Source organism: Ranitomeya variabilis, chromosome 2, assembly GCF_051348905.1.
Source record: "Ranitomeya variabilis isolate aRanVar5 chromosome 2, aRanVar5.hap1, whole genome shotgun sequence".
Lineage (NCBI taxonomy): Eukaryota > Metazoa > Chordata > Amphibia > Anura > Dendrobatidae > Ranitomeya > Ranitomeya variabilis.
In genome coordinates this window covers 880,813,789-880,841,425 of record NC_135233.1, presented here as the reverse complement: position 1 = coordinate 880,841,425, position 27,637 = coordinate 880,813,789, and the positions used below count along the sequence as shown (strand labels likewise).

Below are 27,637 nucleotides of genomic sequence, written 5' to 3'. Positions count from 1 at the left end.
CAAGATCTATCCATTAGTAACAGTAACCAGAAACTAGTTTCCTGAAAAATGCCCATGTATTTCTTCCCCACCTGGGCTGGCACTAATTGTTAACCCTGCCTTCCATCATTATCTTGCAGTGTGATACATGCATGGTGTTGTGCAGGGCCTAAACAGAAGAGGCAGCAAGGATACTAACAGGTGTAAAGAGATTGGTAGGTCTCTTGACTGGCATCCGCTGACTACTGATGTAGCCCCTCAAGCTGGGACCTGCAAAAACAGAATGTGTGAAGAGCTATATGAACAGAACCTACGGAATCACCTCTTTGTCAGCATTAAAGGAGTTATCATGGATTTAGTTTTTTTTGTTTTTTTTTTGGGGGGGGGGGGCTAAGAAGTTATGTTATGTATTTGCTAACTACCTGCCTCTTCTGCCCTGTGACAATCTGCCTCAGTTCACAGTGGTCACAGAGCTCATGCCACTGATTCTGCTGTTTCCTGTGACGTCACATTGACAAAGCAGCCCATTCCCTTCCGTTCTGCTCTGTCGACAGGGCGTCACTGCTGATATCATACTTATTGACAGTCGACTCTCCACAGACTAACTGCAAGGAGCAGGCTATTATTCAGCATCACATCGGCAATAACACCCCATCGATGGAATAGACTGGAAGAGAAAAAAAACGTAGCCCTGGCTGAGTCATGATCCCAGTGACCCATAGCTCAGCTTTGTAGGGCAAGACAGGGGTTAAAACAGTCAAGGTGAGGTGGGAGTTAATTTGGGGAAAAAGTTTAAGGGGAGAAGGGGGATAAGGATTGGTAAAAGAGCTATAAAGAGTTCTGAAAGAATGGTGGCCTCCTTATGGTGCACATAGGGCATCACTGACTTCTATGTTTCTTACAGAATAGACAGTCCATACTTTTAATTTAGTATGGGATGAAACCAGGAGTAAGCAGAGTAGACAGTTGTATAGGATGCCTTTTGGAAGCATTAGTTTATGTGTGTTTGATTTAAAATGTATGTTTTAAAACATTTATTAAAAAAACTAAATATGTCAATTTTAATTAGATGCTCTGTAATAATTACTAATCATAACTTACTTCAATCAAAGGCACCTCACGATCATTTGTCTTTTCCATACTATGTTTTGGGCTATCAGATCTAATGTGCCAAGAATGTTATCTCACTCCTCCATATGTATTAAAATATTAACATGCGCGTTTTCCTCTTATCTGTATACTTAGCTATTTAAGTTGTTATAACATATATAAAACCTGATACAAAAGATCCATCTCAGAAAGATCCATCTCAGAAGAATGTGTTTGACGTGTGTTGTAGTTATCAGACATTATAGAATAACCATGGATGGATTTCATATAATATGTAAAAATAAGCAGAGCAAGTTGCTTACAAATTGCTGATGGGATTATAGCTCCACCTAGAGGATAGCATAAAAAATGGATATATTTATGAGTTAGAACTTTTCATGATGTCAAACACTAGTTTGATAGCAAATCAAAACATGTACAGTACAGACCAAAAGTTTGGACACACCTTCTCATTTAAAGATTTTTCTGTATTTTCATGACTATGAAAATTGTACATTCACACTGAAGGCATCAAAACTATGAATTAACACATGTGGAATTATATACTTAACAAAAAAGTGTGAAACAACTGAAAATATGTTTTATATTCTAGGTTCTTCAAAGTAGCCACCTTTTCCTTTGATGACTGCTTTGCACACTCTTGGCATTCTCTTGATGAGCTTCAAGAGGTAATCACCGGGAATGGTCTTCCAACAATCTTGAAGGAGTTCCCAGAGATGCTTAGCACTTGTTGGCCCTTTTGCCTTCACTCTGCGGTCCAGCTCACCCCAAACCATCTCGATTGGGTTCAGGTCTGGTGACCGTGGAGGCCAGGTCATCTGGCGTAGCACCCCATCACTCTCCTTCTTGGTCAAATAGCCCTTACACAGCCTGGAGGTGTGCTTGGGGTCATTGTCCTGTTGAAAAATAAATGATGATCCAACTAAACGTAAACCGGATGGAATAGCATGCCACTGCAAGATGCTGTGGTAGCCATGCTGGTTCAGTATGCCTTCAATTTTGAATAAATCCCCAACAGTGTCACCAGCAAAGCACCCCCACACCAAATCTTTAAATGAGAAGGTGTGTCCAAACTTTTGGTCTGTACTGTATATACTGTACATACAATGGTTAAAGGGTCTTTTAAGATGTTCTGAAGGATCATATGAATCATAGAGGGAAAGTAGGCAAAATGTAAATCAGTTCATTATTAGTTATTATTTCTTATTTCTTTTTGGGAAAAGCTGGGTGACAATCAGGCCCATTGTCATTGGTTATTATCATCTTCATGGTGCGGTAGCTTGGCTCACTCAGCTGCTCCCTGAGGTAGACACAGGAACACTTGGTATTAAAGTCTCTGGGTGGTTTATTGCTTCATAAACCACAAAGCAAAATAGTAACAAAAAACAGCCTTTCTGGCACAAATAAAGATAAAAAGTACATACAAAAGTCTTCCCCTGCATGGCTCCAGCCTTCTGGGACACAACACACTTCAGCTGCCACCGGAGTTTGAGCCTGGAGACTTATTTCCTTCAAACACACATAGAGAAAAAACAGTAGCTGGATATTTAACTTCCCCAAACACACCCTTGAGGTGGAGCAATGGTGAGTAGGCGTCCTGCCCATCTCTTACAACTACTCACAAAAAACCCAAACACTTGTAATTGCTAGTTAAGGACTCAGCACATAGCATGCTGGAGAGAAACTTATGAAACTTATGGGTTTCACATTACACAGGATAGCAACCGTTATGACACATTTTTCCCCTCACATACAGCGCCAGTGACCCTGTCACAATGGATATTGTTAGTTAGTGCTTGTAAACACAGGCACTTTTGCAATTTACTGCTTAGAAAAATTTGCAACTGTTCTTGAGATAGTAACTAGTGATGAGCAAATATACTCGTTACTCGAGATTTCCCTAGCATGCTCGGGGGTCCTCCGAGTATTTTTTAGTGCTCGGAGATTTAGTTTTTCTTGCCACAGCTGAATGATTTACATCTGTTATCCAGCATAAGTACATGTGGGGGTTGCCTGGTTGCTAGGGAATCCCCACATATACTTATGCTGGCTAAGAGATGTAAATCATTCAGCTGCGGCAAGAAAAACGAAATCTCCGAGCACTAAAAAATACTCAGAGGACCCCCGAGCATGCTCAAGAAATCTCGAGTAACAAGTATATTCGCTCATCACTAATAGTAACACTTTTGTTTACAACCTGTTGTTTAGGAAACCGACCACCGAATAATAATATTTTTATTTTTATAGTGCCAACATATTCCGCAGCACTTTACAATTTTAGAGGGAACTTGTACAGACAATAAAGACATTACAGAATAAACATAACTAAAGATACCAAAAGAAGTGAGGTTCCTGCTTGTACGCTTACAATCTAAGGCCTCTTTCACACTTCCGTCTTTCAGCTCCCATCACAATCCGTCGATTTTTGAGAATGTAGGATCCTGCAAAAAAATTTGCAGGATCCTGCATTTTCTCATAGACTTGTATTAGCGACGGATTGTGACGGATGGCCATCCGTTTCATCCGTCGTGCACTGGATCCTGCGTAAAAAAAAAAGGTCCGTCGGGCAGAGATAACGTTCAGAGGAACGTTTTTTCTGCACGTCGGAAAATCGGTCAGCGACGCATCCTGCGCTGCCCATCACTGTCTACAATGGAAGCCTATGGGCGCAGGATGCGTCGCTGACTGTGAAAAGCAGGAATCCAGCTGCCTTTTCAAACTGAGCATGAGTGGAAGAATTTCCCTGACGGGAAATTCTCTCTCGCTGTCTTTCTCTTTTTTACTATTGATGCTGCCTATGCAGCATCAGTAGTAACAAGATATAATGTTAAAAATAATAATAAAAAAAAAATTTGCAATATTCTCACCTACCGACGTCCCACGCAGCATCACCGATGCTCCCGGCAGCTAGCGTTCCTAGTAATACATTGCGAAATCTCGCAATGTATTACTAGGAATGCTAGCTGCCGGGAGCATCGCTGCGCGGGAACGCCGGTAGGTGAGAATACTGTGATTTTTTATTTTTTTTTAACCTGGTTTGTGTTGTGTATGCGTTTTCGCAGCGGAAAACCGCTATCAAGACACATACACAACAGGTGTACATAGCCTCGACGGGTCCATCAGAAAGACAGGCCCAGTGCACACGTTTTCCACAATCTGCACAGGATCCGTCATTTCAATGTCTTGACGGATCCTGTGCAGATTTGGAAGACAGAAGTGTGAAAGAAGCCTAAGAGGAAATAGGGGAGACACGAAAGGTAAATGATAAAATTAGCTTAGAAGCAGTGCACAAATGCTGGCAGGTTTTAGAAGGTAACAGCACATCTAGGCCAACTTCAAAACAGTGTTTTCAAGCTCAATAAAAAAGAGCTTGTAGGTGCTACACATGTTCTGTTTACTAGCAGTGATGCTATGCCTCCAAGGCAGCATGCCATAAACAAAAGAAAAGTGCTAACATCTCAAGAAAATTTTAATTAGCAGAAAATTGCAAAATTGTTTTGTGTTTACAAGCACTATGTCACGGGGAGACAAGGAGGGCGAGAGCTAACAACCCGGGCCCCTGCAATTTCCCTCAGACTAGGGAAACCCTGTCTGACCCTCTACCTGAAGTTTACACTGAAGGTGTGCATGTTCAGGCCTCCACCCTCACCCTGACTCGTGATTCAGCCCTAGACTGAACACCACCGCCCACCACCCAGTGAATGCAATAGACCAATACCCACAGTTATAACAAACAAGGATAAAGGAAAATATACACCACGCCGCAGTCAATCAGGAATATACTATAAATGTGCAGGGCAAAATAAATACAAATATAGGAAGGAGTAAATAAGACCAAGGAAAATACACCACCAGCAACGACTCTCCAACAACCAGCTCTCCACTCCGGACCGAGATAACTAAGGATAAGACAGAAGCTATAATCGGCGACGCCCAAAGATCAGGAGAACCATTTAAAGGAAATGGGCATGGCCCAGCTTCTAATCCGAAGATCAATTAACCCCGGAGCAGCCAGACGAAAACTAGCCGACGCCAATGAGCAAACAGTGGTCAAACGCGGAATTACCGCTGTCTGTCAGACGACCTGGTCTGAACAGTGTCCGACATGACACACTATCCCCAAATATGTATCAATGAGGATTGGAATAACCCTTTAAAGATGTTGTTCAGTCTAAAACGAGAGGTCTACAGTCAATCTATATGACTATGCCACTCTGTGAAGATTCTCTGCTTTCAGCACCAGGAACGGCGGTCACGTAATCAAAACTATGTAATATGCATACTCCGGGCCAGAATCTGACTAGACTGTTTTCGGCGCACTCAGTGTAAGTGTACTATGCAAGTCTGCAAACAGTCTAGTCAGATTTGGCATACTCGTGGTCACGTGACTGCCATTCCTGGCGATGATACTGGAGAATCGTCGTAGAGCTCAGTGCACGCAATGTCAGGATTCACAAATCTGCAGTCATATACAGTGACGGCAGAATTGTCGTTTTAGACCGGACAACTCCTTTAAGTGAGTTGGTGTCTGGAATATAACTTTCTTCTGATGACACCACCTTATGGTATATCACATACTGCCTATATAATCCAATCATACAGTGTACAAATAAAACTATTAGACTTTAGTAACAACTCCCAAATGAATAAACTAGACAATAAAGTAGCATCCTGTGTCATCGGAGTTGGTGACATTGTCTTCAATATTAGCAGTTGTTGGCTGTGATTGCACATATTGCACTTCCTTAATGACAGCTGTGAAAGCAATTCTTAGCACTATAATAACAGCTCCTACAGGTATATTTTCTCATTTCCAAAATTATTTGTTGCCAAAACTTTATAGTTACACACAGATTTGGGAATTAAAGACTTAAAATGTCATTTATTATGTCACAGACGCTATACTGGGTCCACGTGGTGTTTTTTTATTGTTTGGTAACGTATCTAAACAGATGAGTCCAGGACTTGATAAAGGCTGTGTGATGTGTGTTACTACTCCAACAGTCATCTGACCCTGCAGCCAATCATTGGCCTCAGCGGTCATGTGCGTGAATGGCAGGTTATCACTTCTTATCCTGGTGAGATAGTGGTGAGGTTTGGAGTGGTAAGTAATACTTATTTCTGTATGTTATTACAATCCTTTAATTTGAACAGTTTTAAAAAATATTGCAGGAAGCCTCTTTAGTTTGATAACATTTGTACAATTCTGTTGATCCGGCACACAAGACAATTATATATATATAATACTGGCTTAGTGGAATTTAAATTGGATTGGGCACTAGAAAACCTAGGCCAATCATAACTGAGGGGATGAGGGCTTTTAAGAGACCCTTGGAAATTTTCTCACATACGACTGAATGAGTCTAATTCTAGATACTTTCCAAATTTAAATTTTTTGGGATTGTTGGGTGAATCTGGATCAAAAATTTACTTTGATGCCACTGAAACAGCTATTCTGTAATGCCTGGCCATTTGGTGTCCGAGTATAGGAAATTCCTCGGCTGGTGTTATGCAGTCAGATGTTTATAAATTCAGCTGGTGCATGCATCTAAGACAGGCCTCCAAAAGCCACAAAGTTATTATCACACTGCATGTGCAGAGTAACACCAAAAACACAGAAGGATTTCTCTGTAAACTGTGGACTAGACATAATGGGATTGGTTATCTGAACGTCCAAATTACGCACGAAAAGATTATCGGCCAAGACGACATCATATCTCTTCCCCACAGATGTTTTGCTAGTAGAAGGTGCGTATACAGAAGTGTGAGGCTGTCAGCAGATCCGGAGTGTGAACTGCACCAGGCTGTCCGTCCTATCACAAGATAATGTCTTATTCTCTTCCAGGAGCAGAATAGACCCTACAGAGGCTTCCCGTAAAGGTAAGTGCATCCTACAAATCTCAATAGTAAAACAACGAATAAAACTGATTGCTCACCAGAAATATGTTATAGAAAGCTGCTCTCATCACGTGTATATTCTGTGTCTTTTTTACCTACTTCTCCTTCATTTATTGTCTTGGGGTTTTTTATGGAGTTAAAGTGAATGCTAAATTTTACGTCATACAGCTCAACAAAATAAGCTTATAGGTGCGATGGCCACCAACAGACCAAGGGAGATGAAGTAGGATTATTAGACACTTAAAAGGGTATCATCCAAAGGCAAATTTTCATCTAAAAGAGTGAGAAACTAAACTTGTTTTTTTAAACATTTTTTTTCCATATTTAGCAGGCACTTTAGTAATGTGAAGATCAGTGAGGTCCGGGTCCTGAGACACCCATTAATCGCTCAACAGACCCCAGAACAGTGCGCAGCTCAGAAGACAGGAGAGCATAGCTCCTGTCTGAGTGCGCACTCAGAGCGGGGATATGGCTTTAGTAGAAATCACTGCCTTCATAGCCTATGTTTTCTATTAATTCCGTATTTCACTCTGGACCCCTACCAATCTTCTGGCAATTAAAGTCACTGTTAAATATGTTAAATAAACTTTACTTATTGCACAACCTCATGATACAGAATAAATACCTCACAGGTTCAGGTCCTACTGTGCCAACCGTATTCTAATTCCTAGCCAGGGCTCTCTCTATACAGCTCAATAGAAAGATAGTTAAACCTGGTCGGCATTTTCCAGAACTCCACCAGATGGTAATGTAGAGCCGAGGCCTAAGTAGAAACAAGGTCAGCGCTCCACAGAACTGTATGGATAAGACGGCACTTGGAAATCAGAGAATATGGTACAAGGACATGCTTTAAATGTTTAATGTTAGACTACCCTTGTTACCTGTTAATCTGTTGGGCCACCATTTGCCGATTTCCATATGTTGTAATGTCTGGTATTGTATATATGCTGAGAGCCAGTTTTGCTTCTGATTTCGATATCTATTGTAAGCCTGTTTGCTTGTGCCAACTCACCTCTCAACTCCAACACCATAGTAGTCTAATTACTTGGACAATCAGTAAAAAGGGACAAGTATTGATCAGTGTCCCTAAAAATAATTAAATCTATGACTATTTTATACCTGATCAAACTTCTGCAGATTATTGTGGCTGGAATCAGAATTTTAAGCTATAAAAATAAACGCATTTTTTGCAAATTTCTTGAACGCACACGTGATTAACCCCCTACCTCCACAGCCCATTTTCATTTTTTGCACTTTTAATTATTCCTACCCTTAACCTCTTTTACCCCCGGATGTGGTTTGCACGTTAATGACGAGCCGATTTTTACAATTCTGACCACTGTCACTTTATGCGGTAATAACTCTAGAATGCTTCAACGGATCCCGTTGATTCTGAGGGTATGTGTCCACGTTCAGGGTTGCTTCAGGCTTTGGTCAGGATTTTATGCAGGTAAAATCCTGACCAAAAATGCACCTGAGGTCACTGGCAGGTCACCTGCGGTGTTCCTGCGTGTTTTGCTCATTGTAGCAACATGCTGCGTTCTGAAAAAACGCACCATTTTTGCGGGAAAAACGCATGCGTTTTTCAATGCACAGTGGAGACGGGATTTCATTAAATCCCCTCCACTATGCTGTAACATCTGGACGCTGCGTTTTTGATGCTGCGGCTCAGCGCTGCGTCAAAAACGCAGCGTTTCCTGAACATGGACACATACCCTTAGACTGTTTATTTTTCATGACATATTGTACTTCATAAGAGTCTGAACATTTCTTTGATAAGACTTGCATTTATTTTTGAAAAAAAAACCGGTAATTTGGTGAAAACTTAGAAAATTTTGCAATTTTCCACGTTTGAATCTTCATGCCCTTAAATCACAGAAAAATGTTACACAAAATACTTAATAAGTAACATTTCCCACATGTTTACTTCACACCAGCACAATTTTGGAACCAATATTTTTTTTGTTAGGAAGTTATAAGGGTTAAAAGTTGACCAGCGATTTTTCAGTTTTGCAACAAAATTTACAAAACCATTTTTTTAAGGACCACATCACATTTGAGGGCCCTTTGAGTGGTTTATATGATAGAAGATATCCAAAATTGACACCATTCTAAAAACTGTACCCCTCAAGGTACTCGAAAACACATTCAAAAAGTTTATTAACCCTTTAGGTGATTCACAGGAATTTTTGGAATGTGTAAAAAAAATTTACATTTAACTTTTTTTCACAAAAAATTTACTTCAAATCCATTTTTTTTTTATTTTGACAAGGGTAACAGGAAAAAGTGGACCTCAAAATATGTGTAATTTCTCCTGAGCGTGCAGATACTGCATATGAAGGCGAAAGCCACTGTTTGAACGCACAGCAGTGCTTGGAAGCGAAGGAACGCTATTTGACTTTTTGAATGCAAAACTTGCTGGAACAATTGTCGGACGCCATGTCACGTTTGGAGAGCCCTGATGTGGTTAAACAGTGACAATCCCCCACAAGTGACATCATTTTGGAAACTAGACCCCTCAGGAAACTGATCTAGATGTGTGGTGAGCACATTGAACCCTCAGGTGCTTCACAGAAGTTTATAACATTGAGCCGTAAAAATAAAAAAATAAAATGTTCCCCACAAATATGTTTTTAGCACAAAATATTGTATTTTTATAAGAATAACAGGAGAAATTTCACTATACAATTTGTTGTGCAATTTCTCCTGAGTGTGCCAATACCAAATATGTGGGAGAAAACTACTGTTTGGGTGCACGACAGGGCTTGGAAGGTAAGGAGCGTCATTTGACTTTTTGAATGTGAAATTTCCTGAAATCATTAGCGGGTGTCATGTCCCATTTGGAGAGCCCCTGATGTGCCTAAACAGTGGAAACCACCACAAGTGACCCTATTTTGGAAACTAGACCCCTCCAGGAATGTATTTAGAGGTGTGGTGAGCACCTTGAACCCCCAGGTGCTTCACAGAAATTTATAACGTTGAGCAGTTGAAAATAATAAAATCACATTTTCCTCACAAAAATTTTATTTTTTTGCATTTTCATAAGGGTAACAGGAGAAATTGCACCATACAGTTTGTAGTGCAATTGCTCCTGAGTATGCCGATACCCCATATGAGGGGGAATACTACTTTTGAGGCACAGTGCAAAGCTCAGAAGGGAAGAGGCGTCATATTGGAGTTCAGATTTTGCTGGAATGATTTGAGGGTGCTATGTCACGTTGTCAGAGCCCCTGAGGTGCCAGAACAACAGAAACCCCCATATGTGATCTCACTTTACAAACTACACTCCCCAATGAATTCATCTAGTGGTGCTGTGATCGTACTGACACCACATGTGCCTCACAGAATTTTATACCACTGAGCGGTGAAGAAAGAATAAATTACATTTTTACCACTAAAACGTTGTTTTAGCCCCAAGTTTTACATTTTTCTAAGGGCTAATAGGAATTGTTTCTACAACAAACTAAGGTCCATTTTTTCCTGAGGGCGCAAATACCTTACATTTAAACGGGAAATACTTTTCAGGCACAGTGCAAAGCTCAGAAGGCAAAGAGCACCAGGTTTTACTGTTATAGTTTGCAGGTGCCATGACCCACTGGGAGAGCCAATGAGGTGCCATCACAGCAGAACACCCCATAAGTGACCCCATTTTAAACACTACACCTCTCAATGAATTCATCTAGGGGCGCAGTGATCATATTGACACCACGGGTTTGTCACAGAATTTTATACCATTGGGGAGTGAAGAAAAAATAACTACATTTTTACAAACAAAATTTTGTTTTAGTCCCAGATTTTACATTTTCACATACGGTAAGTGGGTAAAAATGGCACCAAAATGTGTCCCACAATTTCTACTGAATGTGGCAATACCCCATATGTGGCTGTACAGTACTACGTAGCCATACGGAGAGACTCAGGAGGAACGGAGCTCTATTTGCCTACTGGAGCGCAGATTTTCCTAGAACAGTTTGCGGACTCCATATACAGATCCCCCATTTGCTAGAAGAGCAGAATCCCCCCTCAAGTGACCCCATTTTTTAAACTATACCCCTTGGGGAATTTATCTACAGTTGTAGTGACGATTTTGACTACATTGGTATTTTCCAGCAACAAGCAGCAATGAATGTTGCCGAATGAAAATTGCAAACTGCTGTTATAGTGACCGGTATGTTGTAGTCACCAGTACACTGTAGTCACCAGTACGTTATGCCCAGCCCATGCTTCTGGAGGCATGCACCCATAAGTTAGGTGGGCTCTTATCACTTCAGAAATGCCAAACGTGGATGCAATATGTGGTTTAGGTACACTGTGGGGTTTTGAAGGGATAGGGGCATTTGGATTTGAGAGTGGAGAATTTGCTGAATTTCATTTCATGGCTGAGGGTCCATTTCGCTTTTCCAGAGCCTTTGTGCTACCAGTAACTTGGAAGCCCCCTATATTTCTATTAACAGACGACAGACCTGAGTTAGGGCTTGCTTTTTTTGTGGATTGAGTTAAAGCTTATATTGGGAACATTTTACATAATGTTAGGGATCACAGTTATCCGGCGCTCTACGCTGAGCACTTTGGAGTTTCCATCTAAGTCTCTTAGTGACGTGACTCAGATGAAACCGCTGAGGGATCCATTCACTATAATAAGGCAGAAGAGTTACTCTGGACTCCATCTGCCCTTTTTTCAGCAGTGTCCTTTTTTCATAAAACTGTGGCCAAAGGCACTTTTATGCAATCCTAAAAAGACGGACATCGCCAGAACACAGGTCATATGGCATCCACAGTGCCTCCATCTGCCTCATTATAGGGAAACTTCCGCCAGAGGTTCCGTCTAAATCATCAGTCGCCAGATCCGGTTTTTTCAAAATTCGACAGATTGGGACTGATGGCAAAAAACTGATGTGTGAAAGGGGCCTTACTGCAATCTTTGGGAAGCAGAATGAAAAATCAACAGCGGGTGAAGTATTGGTTTTATTTATTTTTTACGCCATTCCTTGTGTGGTAAAAGTGATTTGGCGACTTTATTCTTCGGTGCAATTACAGAGATACCAGATTTATATTGGGTTTTTATGTTTGGCTACTGTCACACACTAAAAGATGCTTTTTATTGCATATTTTATTGAATTTTGATCAGCAGTGCCCAAACGTTTACATGCCACTGTGTATACACCCCAATAAGCATTTCTTCACAACAATTTCTACTTCAGAGTCACATACTGCATCAGCCTTTTCTATAATATTTTGCCAATGGGTTCCTTATTTTGGACAATGTTAGATTAATTAATGAACCTGCATTAATAAAACAATTTGCACAGCATCACTAGTGGAAAACAATGCCTTAGAGTATGTCCACACGTTCTATATTAATGGTATCATTAAAAATGTCAGCTTGGAGCACAATAAGCCCTCATCTAATCCGAGATCATGAAAAATGGAAACGCTACGGGTATTGGAAAATGGCACAATTTGGTTTTTTTTTAGCAAAGTTTGGAATTTTTTTAAACCACTTAGATAAAAAAGAACCTAGACATGTTTTATGTATGTAAACTCGTAATGACCTGGAAAATCATAATGGCAGGTTAGTTTTAGCATTTAGTGAACATAGTAAAATAGCAAAAAAAAACACATAGACGCACATTTTTTTTACCATTTTTTACCATTTTCCAGTACACGATATGTTAAAATCAATGGTGTCACTCAAAAGTACAACTCGTCCCGCAAAAAACAAGCCTTCACATGGCTTATGGACTGAAAAATAAAAAAGTTATGGCTCTGTGAAGAAGGGGAGCAAAAAATGAAAATACAAAAACGAAAATACCTCCGGTCATGAAGGAGTTAAAGGGGTTTTCCCATGAACAAAGTACATTTTAATCAATAGATCTTGGAATAAAAAGGAGATGTGGTATGATCAAACCATGTCCCTGCACTGTCAGGGTATGTGCACACGTCAGGATTTCTTGCAGAAATTTCCTGAAGAAAACAGGAAATTTTTGCAAGAAATCCGCATTTTTTTTTTTGCGTTTTTTTCCCGTTTTTTTTAGCATTTTGCAAGCGAAATAGCTTGCAGAATGCTAAAGTTTTCCAAGCGATCTGTAGCATCGCTTGGAAAACTGACTGACAGGTTGGTCACACTTGTCAAACATACTGTTTGACAAGTGCGACCAACTTTTTACTATAGATGCTGCTTATGCAGCATCAATAGTAAAAAGATATCATGTTAAAAATAATTAAAAAATAAAAAAATGGTTATACTCACCCTCTGCAGACAGCCGATCTCCCCAGCGGCGTCCGTTCCTATAGATGGTGTGTGTGTGCAGGACCTTCGATGACGTCGCGGTCACGTGACCGCGACGTCATCGCGGTCATGTGACCGCGACGTCATCGCAGGTCCTTCACACACACCATCTATAGGAACGGAAGCGGCAGCATGCACCGCTGAGAGGCGGGAAGACTCCGGGGGCCATCGAAGGTGACTATATGACTATTTTTTATTTTAATTCTTTTTTTTTACCAATTATATGGTGCCCAGTCCGTGGAGGAGAGTCTCCTCTCCTCCACCCTGGGTACCAACCGCACATGATCTGCTTACTTCCCGCATGGTGTGCACAGCCCCGTGCAGGAAGTAAGCAGATCAATGCGTTCCTAGGTGCGCGGAATCCCCGCAATTCCGCAAATTTAATGAACATGTTGCTTTTTTCCCGCGATGCGATTTTTTCGCGGAAAAAAATGCAACATTTGCACAAGAAATGCGGAATACACTTAAAATAATAGGGGAGGCATATGTAAGCGGTTTTTTTTTATTTATTGCATTTTTATCACGTTTTTATAGCGAAAAAACGCGAAAAAAACGCAAAAAATACTGAACGTGTGCACATGGCCTCAGACACAGCCATTACACAGTACAAAACAGGGGCACATTTATAAGATTAGCTCAGCACAGGAACATTTTATTTAAACACATCCAATTGCGGAATTTATTATTATTTAAAGATCTATTGATTAAAACATAAAATAAAAATAAACTTTGCTCATGGTAAAACTGCTTTAAGTTAGAAAACCCCACTTTCTTCCCTAGGGACTTCGGATGTGGAGTTTGTCCAGTAGGTGAGAAAATATATATTTTTTATTTTAGTACCACCCATTTTCACAAAATAGTTTTTAAGCGGTGCCCATTCCTCTTAAATTTTTCAACCTCCTTGTAGTTTCAGATCTTTCATAAGTAGACGTGACTATGTGAGTAATACATGCTGTATATGAGATTTGTGTATTGGGGACGATGCTGTCTTTCTTTCTAGCTGTCATGTATCAGCATAGTTTTATTTTTGGACTGCTTTCTCCTTCTGCAGCCCACAATGGATCTTATGTGAGAATAGAGCTTTCTTTGGAGATCTTTTTTATTTTTGTCCTTTGCGTATTCTTCAATTCTCAAAATGTCTGCAAATATATATGTGGATTTGATGGGTCGTTACGTTATCAATATCTGGTGAGAATTTCATATCAAAAGGAACTTTAGAAATATACTGTATTTCCTCATTCACTTGACCATATTTTTGGTCTGGGTGCTATCTGTGAAAAAAAACGGACCACACTTGGACCAATGTTATTCAATGAAGCAGTATAAATGACAATCTGAGTGTGAAAAAATTGCAGCATGCACTAGTTTCTTCCATAAATCAGATGAGATGCGCCTATTCAAGTCTATGGATGCTCAAACAAAATCAGATTCCATACGGAGCCACAGTATGACATGAGATTTTTAACAATTCATTGCATTTCTGTAATATAGGAAACTGTAAATGATTCATAGCTGGTGCAGTAAAAATCGGCTTGCATACAGACTGCACTCGGATGACAAGTGAGAAAAAATTGTCCAAGTGTTCTGGATGAAACTCTGAACGATTTTTTACACGCTCGCATGAACCTACGAGTTCATGATGCAGAGCTATAAAGCAATTTGTAATTTATGTAGTTAACAAAACCAATTCACATAGTGCATAGCAAGAAATCCATGGCATGCCCTGTACACTCCGCAATGTCATGAGTTTCATCCACCCCCCTAAATGCAGCAAAATGTGGATTTTAGCTTAGATTTTGGTGGATATTTATGATTCAACAGTGTAAAATGTATGTGTTGTTCAAAAGGGATGCCAACCTAAATTTTTGTGTATTCTGGAAAAAATCACTGAACATTATTTATGAACTAGCTATTGAACCCGTTCTAAGCCCGGGTGGTGAGCATTTATATTGATATATGGTCTCCATCCTGGTATGTGCTGCTTCCATCCTGCGCCCTAATCTTGTCATGTGCTGCTACCATCTTGCGCCCCCATCCTGTTTTGTGCACCTCCATCTTGTCATGTGGTACTCTCTTACAGAGCCCTCAACCTGTCATGTGCTCCCATCCGGCGCCCCATCCTATTATGTAGTGCTCCCATCCTGCACCCCCATCCTGTCATGTGCTGCTCCCATCCTGCGCCCCCATCCTGTCATGTGCTACTCTCTTCCTGTGCCCCCATTCTGGTAAGGTGCTGCTCCCATCCTGCGCCCCCATCCTGTCATGTGGTGATCCCATTCTGCACCCCCATGCTGTCATGTGCTGCACCCATTCTGCGCCCCCATCCTGTTATGTGCTGCTCCCATCCTGCGCTCCCATCCTGTCATGTGCTGCTCCCATCCTGTGCTCCCATCCTGTCATGTGCTGCTCCCATCCTGCGCCCCATTCTATCATGTGCTGCTCCCATCCTGCGCCAAGTCCTGTCATGTGCTGCTCCCATCCTGCGCCCCATCCTGTCATGTGCTGCTCCCATCCTGTGCCCCATCCTGTCATGTGCTGATCCCATCCTGCGCCCCATCCTGTCATGTGCTGCTCCCATCCTGCGCCCCCATTCTGTAATGTGCTGCTCCCATCCTGCGCCCCCATTCTGTAATGTACTGCTCCCATCCTGCGCCCCCATTCTGTAATGTGCTACTTTCATCCTGCGCCCCCATTCTGTAATGTGCTGCACCCATCCTGCGCCCCCATTCTGTCATGTGCTGCTCCCATCCATATGCCCCGTACCCTGCTCCATAAAGGTTGATGGCCTCCATAAGATGCTTCATAGTATAATATGCCCCGTATGCTGCTGTGATTAAAAAAAAATGACATACTCACCTATCATCGCTGGGCGCTGAGTGCCGGGGGCCTTAGCAGGCGGGGACACTGGCACGTGATGGGGGTCAGGTGCTGGAGTCACTGCTGGCTCAGGCCCCCGGCACTTGCTGTATTCACCTGTCCCTGTTCCACTGCTGGGCGCCGCTCCATCTTCTGGGTCCTCGGGCTGTGACTGTTCAGATGGCGTGCACTAACCACATCATTGCACCCTCTGACCTGAATATCACAGGCAGAGGATGCGGAAGACAGAGCAGTGCACAGCAGTGCACATCGATTCTATTACAGATACTATGGAAAACAAAAATAAAACATTAAGAATAAAATTAGTATTCCTTCCTACATTTGCAGTAATTAAAGAAATCTGTAAAATGATGATAATTTTTTCCAACCTTTAAAAAAAATCATTAAAATTGCAATTTTTTTCAATGAAGAAAATCTATAAGTTTTACAGACCATCCAGAAATGCATGAACGGTTGGCAACTCTATATGTAAAGCAGACCTAAGACCTAACACCCTATGTTTATTTTTTTTTTCAGACATAAAATGCATTTGATTTTACACATTCTGGCATTACTTGGAGCAATTAATGTGACATTTTCTTCAACTACAAACTGTCAAGTTGTGTATGACTGCCCCAAAGATTACCAGGAAGTCTTCATGAAGGAAACCATCACCGACGTACCTAAATCCATTAGCCCCAAAACAACGGAAATCTTCTTAGTGCAAACAGGAATTTCAACTATCAGAAAAGATGCATTCAAATACATGGCTCATTTGGAAAAAATATACTTCATGAATAATAAAATTAGCGAAATAGAAGTTGGTGCCTTTGATAACTTACAAAACCTTTCTGAATTGGAGATATCTGCAAATGCAGATTTGCATGCAATAAAGACTGGAGTCTTTAGCAATCTTACCAATCTGAGGAAGCTGATTCTTAAATACAACAACATTAGTTCTTTGGGCCAAGGAATTTTTGATGACCTGCACAATTTGGAAGAACTCTACTTAAATCTCAATAAATTATCTTCCTTTCCTCCAGGCATTTTTGATGCACTTGGTAAACTCAAAATATTGCATCTAGCAAAAAATAAACTGACTCAGTTACCTGTGGACATATTCAGTAAATTACCTAACCTAAAAGTCCTTCGTCTCTATGAAAATGAGCTCACAGAACTTCCTCAAGGATTGGTGGACAATAATAAAAATCTGACAGAATTTAATATGTATAACAACAAAATAAAACTGTGGCCCCCAAATTTTTTATCTAATTTAGCAAATCTTGAAAAATTGCTTTTGGATGGAAATCTATTAGAGGAGCTTCCAAAAAAAATGCTATTTGGGTTAAATAAAATAAAGCAACTCAAAATGAATGCAAATAAACTGAAAATGCTTCCAGATGAGATAACTGATGGTATAAATGTTATAGAACTTGATCTGAGCCAGAATGAATTAACTGATATTCCAGCTACTGCATTCAATAACTTTAGGTCTTTGAAAAAGTTAGTGCTGTCCTCAAACCAAATCACTATGCTAAACAAGGAAATGTTCTTGGATCTCGGTAAGTTAACAGAACTCAATGTGGAAGATAATTATCTCAGCAGCTTACAAGATGATGTGTTCTCATCCCTACCAGTGTTAAAGACTTTAAGATTGAATAACAACAAGTTTACCATCATGCCTAAACCAATTGATTCAGTGCTTAAACTTACTACTATATATTTAAGGAATAATTCTTGGAATTGTGACTGTAACCTTAAAGATTTTCACAACTGGATTAATGATAACAAACAAAAAGTGAAAGACATTAAAGACATATTTTGTGAATCACCAGTTAACTTCAAAGGAAGTGTAATCATCTCTCTAAAATTTGATGAACTCATTTGTTTAACAACTCCTAGGACATCTCTAGCCACCACTAAAGCACCCATTATCACAACTCAGCCAACAACTCTTCTCACAACTCCGCAGGTCACTACTGTAAAGCCTCAAACAACTGTATTGCCTACGACACTTAAAACAACAATTCTTTACACCACTCTTCTGCCAACTACTACTCGAAAAACTACTGTTATCCCAACCACCACCATTACAACAACAGAGCTTACAACAGGTTTTACAACTTTGAGCATTTCAACACCTCAAGAAACAACTATTATCAAAACAACAACCATAAAAGTCACAACACCACAGATGACAACAACTATGGCAACCACAGAACAGACAACCCCACAACCTACAACAACTTTAAAAACTACAGCACCTCAAAAAACAACCCTAATACAAACTACTACGAGAGAACTAACAACACCACAAGCTACAACACTCATGGCAACCTCAAAACTTACAACCACCCAAACTACAACAATGAAACTAACAACAATTCAAGCGACAACATCTCTGCCAACTACAATCATGGAAACAACAAGCAATCATCAAACTACATCAACTGTCTATACTACACACACTGAAGCAGCCACAACATTGTCTACACCATCTACAATTGCAAGCACACCAAGGGAACTAACTAGTTTATTTACTACACAGAAGACAACTACAAGTGTTTCTTCTACATGTATTCCAACAACACAGACTTCAACACAGAGTGCCACATTACCCACAACAGCAATCTTCTTGATCAATGCCATTTCTACAGAAAGCAACTTAAGTGCATCAAGTACTATGACCACCGAGATGATTAGTGATGGTGAAAAATACATACTACCTTCATCAGAAAAGTCACAGTTAAAAGACAATCTTCTCTTTGGATCCAGAATTCATCACTGTCAGTTCCTTTTTGTCTCCTACCTAACTTTATTATGTATTGAACTCTGTACTACAATTTTTTTAATAATATTTACTTACACTCTGCATAAATCTATACGTAGTGTAAAGATACCAGTGCTCCCTGTAAGGCTGGTGCATATGTATAGTAAAAAAGAGAAGACTTAGGCACACTTACTAAGCAATGTGATTACAGAGACCATGAAAGGAACCGTAAAGCTCTCTATGAAAATAATTTATAGTAACATTAATGTAGGTGTGTAGCCTAAAGCTGGTGTATGCCAGTTGGAATTTATATAACTGTATGTAAAATATGTATTGGGACACCTACAGGAGCTTTCATGATGACATCCCATTCCAAAAGCATAGGCATTAATATGGAGTTGGTCCCCCCTCTAGCGCTACTTTTGGGAATTCTTTTTACAAAAGTGTGGCTGAGAATTTTTGCCCATTCATCCTCATTTGTGAGATCAGACACTGTAGTTGGCCAAAGGGCCTGGCTCACAATTGCTATCTAATTTATCCCAAAGGTGTGAGATAGGGTTCAAGTCAGGGCTCTGTGCAGGTCAGTAAAGTTCTTCCACATCAATTGTGCACTGGGGCACAATCGTGCTCGAAAAAAATGGCCTTCCTCAGAATGTTCTCATGAAGTCGAAGCAAATAATGGCACAAAATATCTTGGTATGCTGAAGCACTAAGATTTTGTTTCGCAGGAACTAAGACCAATGCGGAAAAAAAATACCATATATACCTCCTCCAGAAAACTGTATAGTTGGCACAATATAGTCGGTGGTGAACTTTATCCTGGCATGTACCAAACCCAGACTTGTTTATCATAGTGTCAGATAGAGAAGAGTGATTTGTCACTGCACAGCACAGTTTCACTGCTCTAGAATCCACTGGTGGCGTCCTTTATATCACTTCATCCAATGCTTGTCATTGTGCTTGGTGATGTAAGACTTGAATGCAGCTACTCAGACATTTAAATCCATGCCGTTAAAGCTTCTAACATACAGATTTTGTGAGTCAGCAGAAAAGTGATGACTTTCATGCCCTATGTGCCTCAGTAATCGGCAACCCTGCTCTGTAACTTTACATGGTCGTCACCAATGTTGTGGTTCCCCAACTTTTCTACTTTTCACTAATAGCATTTTTAGTTGATTGTGGAATATTTAGAAGGGAAAAATTTTCATGATCTAACTTGTTGCTATAGTGGCATACTATTATACAAACATGGTTGAAGTACAGTATGTGAGCTCTTTAGAAAGACCCATTCTTTTCACAAACGTTTGTAAAGCAAGGCAGACTGGTGGATGTTATACACCCTTGACAGTAGGACTAAAAACCTTATTAAGACATAGTGTCCAACACTTCTGTCCATAAAGTGTATGAGCTGACTCAGTGCTTTACAGTAAAGACTCAAAGTGCACAATAAGCCACAAGGGAAAAATGGAATCACTGACAATTGCATGGCTTTACCCTCTGTCCCTAAAGCTGGTCATACACATATTATATCTGTTAGCAAGATATTGGTTTAATTGCTATTTCCTCACCTTCAATACATGCCAAAAGTGAAAGGGAGACAAGCATCGGCTTGATATTTCTTACAGCGCCCAATCTATCAGTGGAAGCTTTGTACAACGGGATTGGCATTGAACATGTTCCATCCTGATTCCTAACACAATTCGGTAAGCAACTTTCCCCATTCTATTGATTGCAGATCCTTTCAATATCTCCAAGATCTTACTTAATCTAATGTACATAGCTTAAAAAGAGCAATAAATGCCTGGTTTGTGGGATTTCTGATAAAAGTCATAATATACACTAGTTTTCATGTCCACACAGTGCTTTGTGCCCAATATGTGAAGAAATTTGAGACTAATGATCTGATCCAGTAATACTGGGATTGTTCACCGTGGTCTTGAGGAAGGGACTAGATTGAGTAAGAGGAGGCTGATTCTTTAGGGAGAAACATGCCTCTTAATGAAGCAGGCACAACTTCCGAGTGGCGTGTGCTTCCACCACATCTGGCAATGTTAGACAGGCCACACCATTGTCATAACCAAGCTCAGCTCATTTTGGCAGAGCTGGCTAAGACTGGTGTCATAACCACAAAGGTTGCAACATTTTCTGCGCATCTTCACATTTTGCAAATGGTTTTATACCAGAAAATTGGTGTAAAACGCTTTAGTAGATTAGCCCCAAAGATTTTATAGAAACAGACCAAATATTAGGCACATGAGAGATTTCATGATAGCATAAAATAAAATATTGTTTATGATGTGTAATGAATTGTTTAAAGTATGAATAAAAATATATATTGTGTGACAGGTTGCACTTTGTATAGTGTTGTAAGAATTGTCTTTTTGATGTGGCATGTGCAGATCCCTTATCCCATTATATTTGACTTGTGTACAATCCTTTATATTACATTGTTCACCATATGCTTCTCCTGTGCTCATAGTACCCATCACATAACGCTATGAAAATAAGGTAGGAGATTAAGGTTGGCCTCACAATTTTGCACACAATTTGGAATTTTGAGACAGATCACTGGTTTCAAGACCCAAATTAACATTCCTATAGGCATATATGAGGCTTTTAGTTATGGTCAATAACCCTGAAGTCTCTCCAGAAATTGTGAACTGCACATAGGCCCCAACTTATCCAAGCAAGTATGCTAGAATTCTGATATAAATTGTAAATTGAAAAATAGCTACATTTTGGCTTAACAAAGCGCTGCGCTAAATTTTTATACCAATTTGCCTTTGGTGTTCTTAAGCCCATTTTGCCCATCTCCACCCATATTGGGATTTATGAAGTGCTGTCTAATTCATGATGAGCTGAGGCTTTCCTTATATCAGAAACCTTAGTCCAGTCCCTCCCCAGGCTCTGTGTATGGTGGCGTATAACACTTTTTAGATGCTCTTGATTCAATAAGAGGTGTGCTCCTCTTAATAAATCAGAAGCCTCTGACTCCAACACATCCCTCATCAAGATTAGCATGAACATTGCTGGCCTTGATGAATCAAAGCCACAGATTGTAAAATTATGTGTGAAGCCGGCCTTATTGACAGGTATAATTTAGTGGATGGCTAACTAAATGAGTTATTAAAGTGCTTTCTGTGTCCCTTGTAGTGGATTGGATAGTGCAATGCAGAATATTCATAAAAATCACTGCGACTTTCCTGTGTATCGTTGGAAAGTGTTTGCCTATTGTTAATGGCTGCACAGTTGTGTAGAAATAATAAGTCAAGTGTGCGATATGTGTACTCCCAACAACATTATGACTAAATCGGCGTGACCTCATACAATGCATTTGTAAATGCTGTAATTAGTGTGTGTAAGTGATTCAAGAATGCTGTGGGCTCAGTCACCAAGCTTCCTGTAGAATCACCCAGCTGATCAGTTATGTCATGGTCTTCAAATGCTAGCTGGACTAGTGCAGAACCTAAAGACCTCTTCCTCAGTCACATTTATGAGCTGCTTGCAAAACTTCCTGCCATTTCATACATACATTTCTGTAGCTGTTTTCTGCTGTCCCATGTCCAGCTTTTCTCGCCACCTTCTTTCTGCTGTCCTATACCCCACTGTTGGGCCAGACTTCTATAAACCACCAGATGACAGCAGGAGAACTTAAACTCAAATCTAGTGGGGAGGGTTTTCTGGTCTATTCCCATGCACTCCTTCCCACCCAGACGGTATACGCTTAAGGATTTCGTCCTTTTTTTGTGTCGTCCTCCTCCACCACCATATCAACAGGGTGATCATGCTACCCTCTCTATACATTTTTTAAGGGTGTTTATGATGCTCCATTGACAAGTTTTAGAGGACTACCTTGAACATTCTTTTATGTGTATGTATACCCTCCAGGGGTAAATGTTTTTTAGCCCTTGCACTTAGTGCATGGGCATTACCAGTCTAGAATACCCACTCCTTAATAATGGGAAAAAAAAATGTTTTCTGAGGCCCTCCACTACATCTCTTCAAAGTGGTATTGGGAGTGCCTGCTTCTAATTTTTGGCATCCCTTGCACTTAGTACATACCCTTTACCAGTGTAGGAGACCCACTCCTTAGTAAAGGGAAAACTGCTTTTCAGTGGATCCAACTTCTAGTTGAGGGAAATATTTTTGAAATCAAAAGAACCTATGGGTTCTATTAGTATGTGATACAGTGCCTTGCTGTTGGCTGTCAGGTGGTCGTCACAGAGGGAGTTCTCACACTGCATACAGGATTTCACAGCTTGGACAGGAGAGTTTGTGCAGTAAGTACAGAAGATCCTGGTCTCCTCCATATCAGGCTGAGTAGATGTGAAACGCTCCACTGTATTCCCCAGCAAGGTTGATGAAATAACAGTCCTTGATGCTGCTAAATTAAGCTAATCACTTTTTTTTCAAGACTAATTCAAATAGATTCTATTCTGTTATACTAATACCAATCTCATATGCACTTTGACTACGGTGAGGTGTGGCAGTAGGAATAGTGTATGAGAGGCATCTAGTCAGGGATTATTACCTTATAAATTCTAAGCCTTGCTGCTGTTTTTTTTCCATGCACTCATTGACCAATTAATGTTTTTTATGGTTTTCTGTACTCAGAAATTAATCAAAGCAGGCAAAATGAACTTATTTAATGTGTCCATTTGAAGTTTCTCTCTAGCATCTGTATGTAAGAGGCAATGGTAAGGGACTTTACGCTGGAGCTGGAATTACCACTTCTGAACTCTCCAGTGCTTTGCTTCCATCTATTTCTGGGTGCTTCCTGAAGTATGTTCGGGTTAATGTCCTGCTGGAAGACCAATGACCTACGATGCAAACCCAGAGTTCTGGCCACAGACTCTACATTGCATACCCAAATCCTTTGGTAATCTTCACATTTCTTGATGCTTTGAACACAGTCAAGGCACCCAGGACCAGAGGCAGTAAAACAACCCCATAATATCTTTGAACCTCCACCATACTATGTTCTTTTATTTGTAGGCCTCAATCCATTTACAGTAAACAGTAGAATGATGTGCTTTACCAAAAAACTCTATCTTGGTCTTATCTGTCCCCAAGACACCTTCTGGTCCTCTAACAGTACAAAAGGCCCCCTGATGGCCCTTTACAAATAGTGATGGACCTGAAAAGAAAAAAAGTGACTTTTAATGTGTCTGACCATGTCTCACACACCACATGACCAGATAAGGTATTAAAATTATAAAGTTACATTTCCTGTTGAATGTTTTCTTCACCATTGAAAGCAATGCAAACATGCAAAAACACTGGGTGGGAATATTGCCCAAGGTGTGGAGCAACTCTTATTTCTCTTATTCATTTTGTCTTATATGCATATCATTATCCTGGAAAGAATGTTTCTTAACATTTTTTCCAGTCAAATCCTTTTTAAGTCCGGTTTTGTATGTTATATTGTCAGTCCGTAAAAGTGGCGTAATACTCTGACAACAGTGTTTTCAGCACCAACCTTGTCTTCCCCTTGCTGTTCCCATGGCTTTTCAGGACTATATCCATAGTTTTCAGCAATTTTTAGACCCACTTCAGACTACCAGTAGGGGCCACCGGAAAAATGGTCGATTTTCCCATTGACTTCCATTATACTTGTTACTTGGGTCGAGCACCCAAGCATTATGATTTGCTTGACTCGAATACCAGAGCAGGTGTAGATTAGGATTCTTAATTGCGGAACAAACAGGAAACGTGGCAGCAAATCTGGACATTCTGGACGCTAATGTTGGCAACAAATGTGGCCTGAAGCAGTCATTATGCCACACTATGTAACTACAGGCTCTATTTCAGCCTTGAGTATTTTGGCGCTGGAATGTACTGAGGTGCGTGCAAGGTTACCCACTGCGGTGCAGTGGGCCTAAGTTTTCTTACTGACTGCATACAGTACACTGGCTCTGACTGAGCACTCCATCCCTCAGCATCTGACAGTTTTAATTACAGTAAGATCCTACCTTCCCATATAAATGTACGCTATTAGCCCATGAGAGGAGTCCCTACAGGATAGGTCCTAGCAACGAGAATCACCTTATTGCGGCTGTCAGGTACATGCAAATTTGCCAATTTATTCTCTAAGTATTCTTAATTTTTCACATTTTCTAGTGCAGTAATGCAATTCAAATTTCATGTTTGCATGCTATAGTGCTACAGAGTGCTACTTTATTTTGTTTGTTAGATATGGAGATGGCTACTCTTAGCAAGTACCTGTACACACCTGATTTCTGTTTGGAAGTGACGGTCAATCTTTTGATATTTCTTACTCAACCTGGTCTGGTCTGGAAAAACAATTGGTGTATATGGACCGATGCAGGGCAGATGAATGGTACCTTTGATGAATGTGACTTAACTCCTCAGTGGCGTCCAACATCTCTCACGCTAGATCCCGGCCTTTTCCATCTGTCAGCAGTGTGGCTGGCAGAAATCTTCTCACATCTGGACAGGTTCTGGTCACGGAAACCATCAGCTCCACTTTGTAACTGCTCTGGTCTCAGTGTTGTATCCATGAGAGGATGTTGTTGGATTCCCCTCCAGCATGTCCTCTCCCTGATCTCAATAACTGTAGACTGCCCTTAGGATAGCCACACTTCCTCTTCCTGTGTTTCACCTCATTTCTCATTGTGTCTCCACAAAAACAACCAAAAGAGGAAAAATCCTCCACTATTATTAAAACAAAACACCAAAACACAGGCAAAGATGCTTACCTGTCCAGGCCTCTAAACAAATGCACTATCAGAGTGCAGCGGACCCAAGTAAAGATGGCAACTACACAGGTGCAGTAATACCGATGAGGCAGCCAGCCTACAATCAGAAATTGGCCGCTTGGCACACCAGTGCAAACAAGAAATAATCTGTATGCGGCAATGTTTACACAGAAAATGCAGAGCATCAGGCTCATAGCCTATTAATGATGCTCTATGGTGGCCTGACTAGTGCCAACTAAAATGCATCCTGTGTGAACAGAGGCCACAGTTTACAGAGCCATCTGGGCCCAGCTGCACCTCAAAAAATAAATAAAGTGCACAAAAACACATAACAATATATGTGTATGTAAGGTATTAGTTGATATGATGGCCACAATACGTAAGCTGGCAACCCACGTCAAGGGTCCTCACAATTGCAAGTCCTACTCTAACAACAAAAACAATCAAAAGACCAAAAGAGGAAAAATCCTCCACTATTATTGAAAAAAACACCAAAACACAGGCAAAGATGTTTACCTGTCCAGACCTCTAAACAAATGCACTATCAGGGTGCAGCGGACCCAAGTAAAGATGGCAACTACACAAGTGCAGTAATACCGATGAGGCAGCCAGCCTACAATCAGGGATTGGCCGCTTGGCACACTAGTGCAAACAAAAAATAATCTGTATGTGGCGATGTTCACACAGAAAACGCAGAGCATCTGGCTCACAGCCTATTAATGACGCCCTATGGCGGGCTGCCCAGTGATAACTATAATGCATCCAGTGTGAATAGAGGCCACAGTTTACAGAACCATCTGGGCCCAGCTGCACCCCCAAAAATAAATAAATTGGACAAAAACACATAATAATATATGTGTATGTAAGGTATTAGTTGATATTATGGTCACATGCCAGCTAACGTATTGTAAGCTGTCTGCCTCATTGGTATTACTGCACCTGTGCAGTTGCCATCTTTACTTGGGTCCGCTGCACCCTGATAGTGCATTTGTTTAGAGGCCTGGATAGTTAAACATCTTTGCCTGTGCTTTGGTGTTTTTTTCATTGTAACTCCTCCTCCGATATTCATTTTGCATCTTTTTACAGTCTTTCAGTAACGCTTAGGGAACAGCGACATCTTGTGCCTGAATAAGAACATTACTTCAAAGAATCAAATCTCTTTACAACAGGTACAGCATTAATAATAATAATAATAATAATCTTTATTTATATAGCACTAACATATTCCGCAGCGCTTTACAGTTTAACAGTTTCAAACACAACAATCATAAGTAACAACGTTATCAATACAATAATTAAAGCGAAATAAGAGGGCCCCGCTCGTGAGAGCTTACAGTCTACAATGAGGTGGGGGAGATACAAAGTACAGGTGTGTATTTACAATGATGTATTTACAATGATGGTCCAGCCATCTTCAGGGGGTGGGGGATAGATGGGGATAGTGAATGGGCTACACACACACAAATATAAAATGAGTTTGATTACTGAACGTGGTAGGCCGCTCTGAACAAATGTGTTTTGAGCGAACGCCTAAAACTATGCAAATTATGGATGTTCCTAATATCTTGGGGCAGAGCATTCCAGAGGATTGGCGCAGCACGGGAGAAGTCTTGGAGTCGGGAGTGGGAGGTATGGATTAGTGCAGAGGTTAGTCGGTAGTCATTTGCAGAGCGCAGCGGTCAGTTAGGCCGATAGACAGAAATGAGGGAGGAGATGTAAGGTGGTGCCGCACTGTGCAGAGCTTTGTGGGTGAGAACAAGTACTTTGAATTGTATCCTGTAATGAATGGGCAGCCAGTGTAACGACTGGCGAAGAGCGGACACGTCCGAGTAACGATTAGCCAGATTAGCCATTATACTGATGCTGACACACATCTCACACTTGTACACTGATATTATGATAATCTGTTGTCAAGTCTGACAAATTAAAGGAAAACTATCAGCAGGTTACTTCTACCTCATCCGAGAGCAGCCAGATGTAGGCAAAGAGATCCTAAATCCAATGATGTATTAATCC

General features: G+C 40.6%; 1 protein-coding gene across 2 annotated transcripts; it reads left to right on the top strand.

The window, feature by feature from the left end:
- Positions 1-83: 83 nt before the first annotated feature.
- Positions 84-21,927, top strand: LOC143808084 (uncharacterized). Of its 2 annotated transcripts, XM_077290350.1 has the most exons (3): positions 85-741; positions 6,935-6,969; positions 16,670-21,927. In XM_077290350.1, the coding sequence occupies exon 3, from the start codon at positions 16,677-16,679 to the stop codon at positions 19,083-19,085; it is 2,409 nt and encodes an 802-aa protein (XP_077146465.1). In that variant the 5' UTR covers positions 85-741; positions 6,935-6,969; positions 16,670-16,676; the 3' UTR covers positions 19,086-21,927. The 2 variants fall into 2 exon arrangements, with proteins under 2 accessions (XP_077146466.1, XP_077146465.1); XM_077290351.1 differs by lacking the exon at positions 6,935-6,969 and having other exon boundaries at positions 84-741.
- The last annotated feature ends 5,710 nt before the right edge of the window (positions 21,928-27,637 follow it).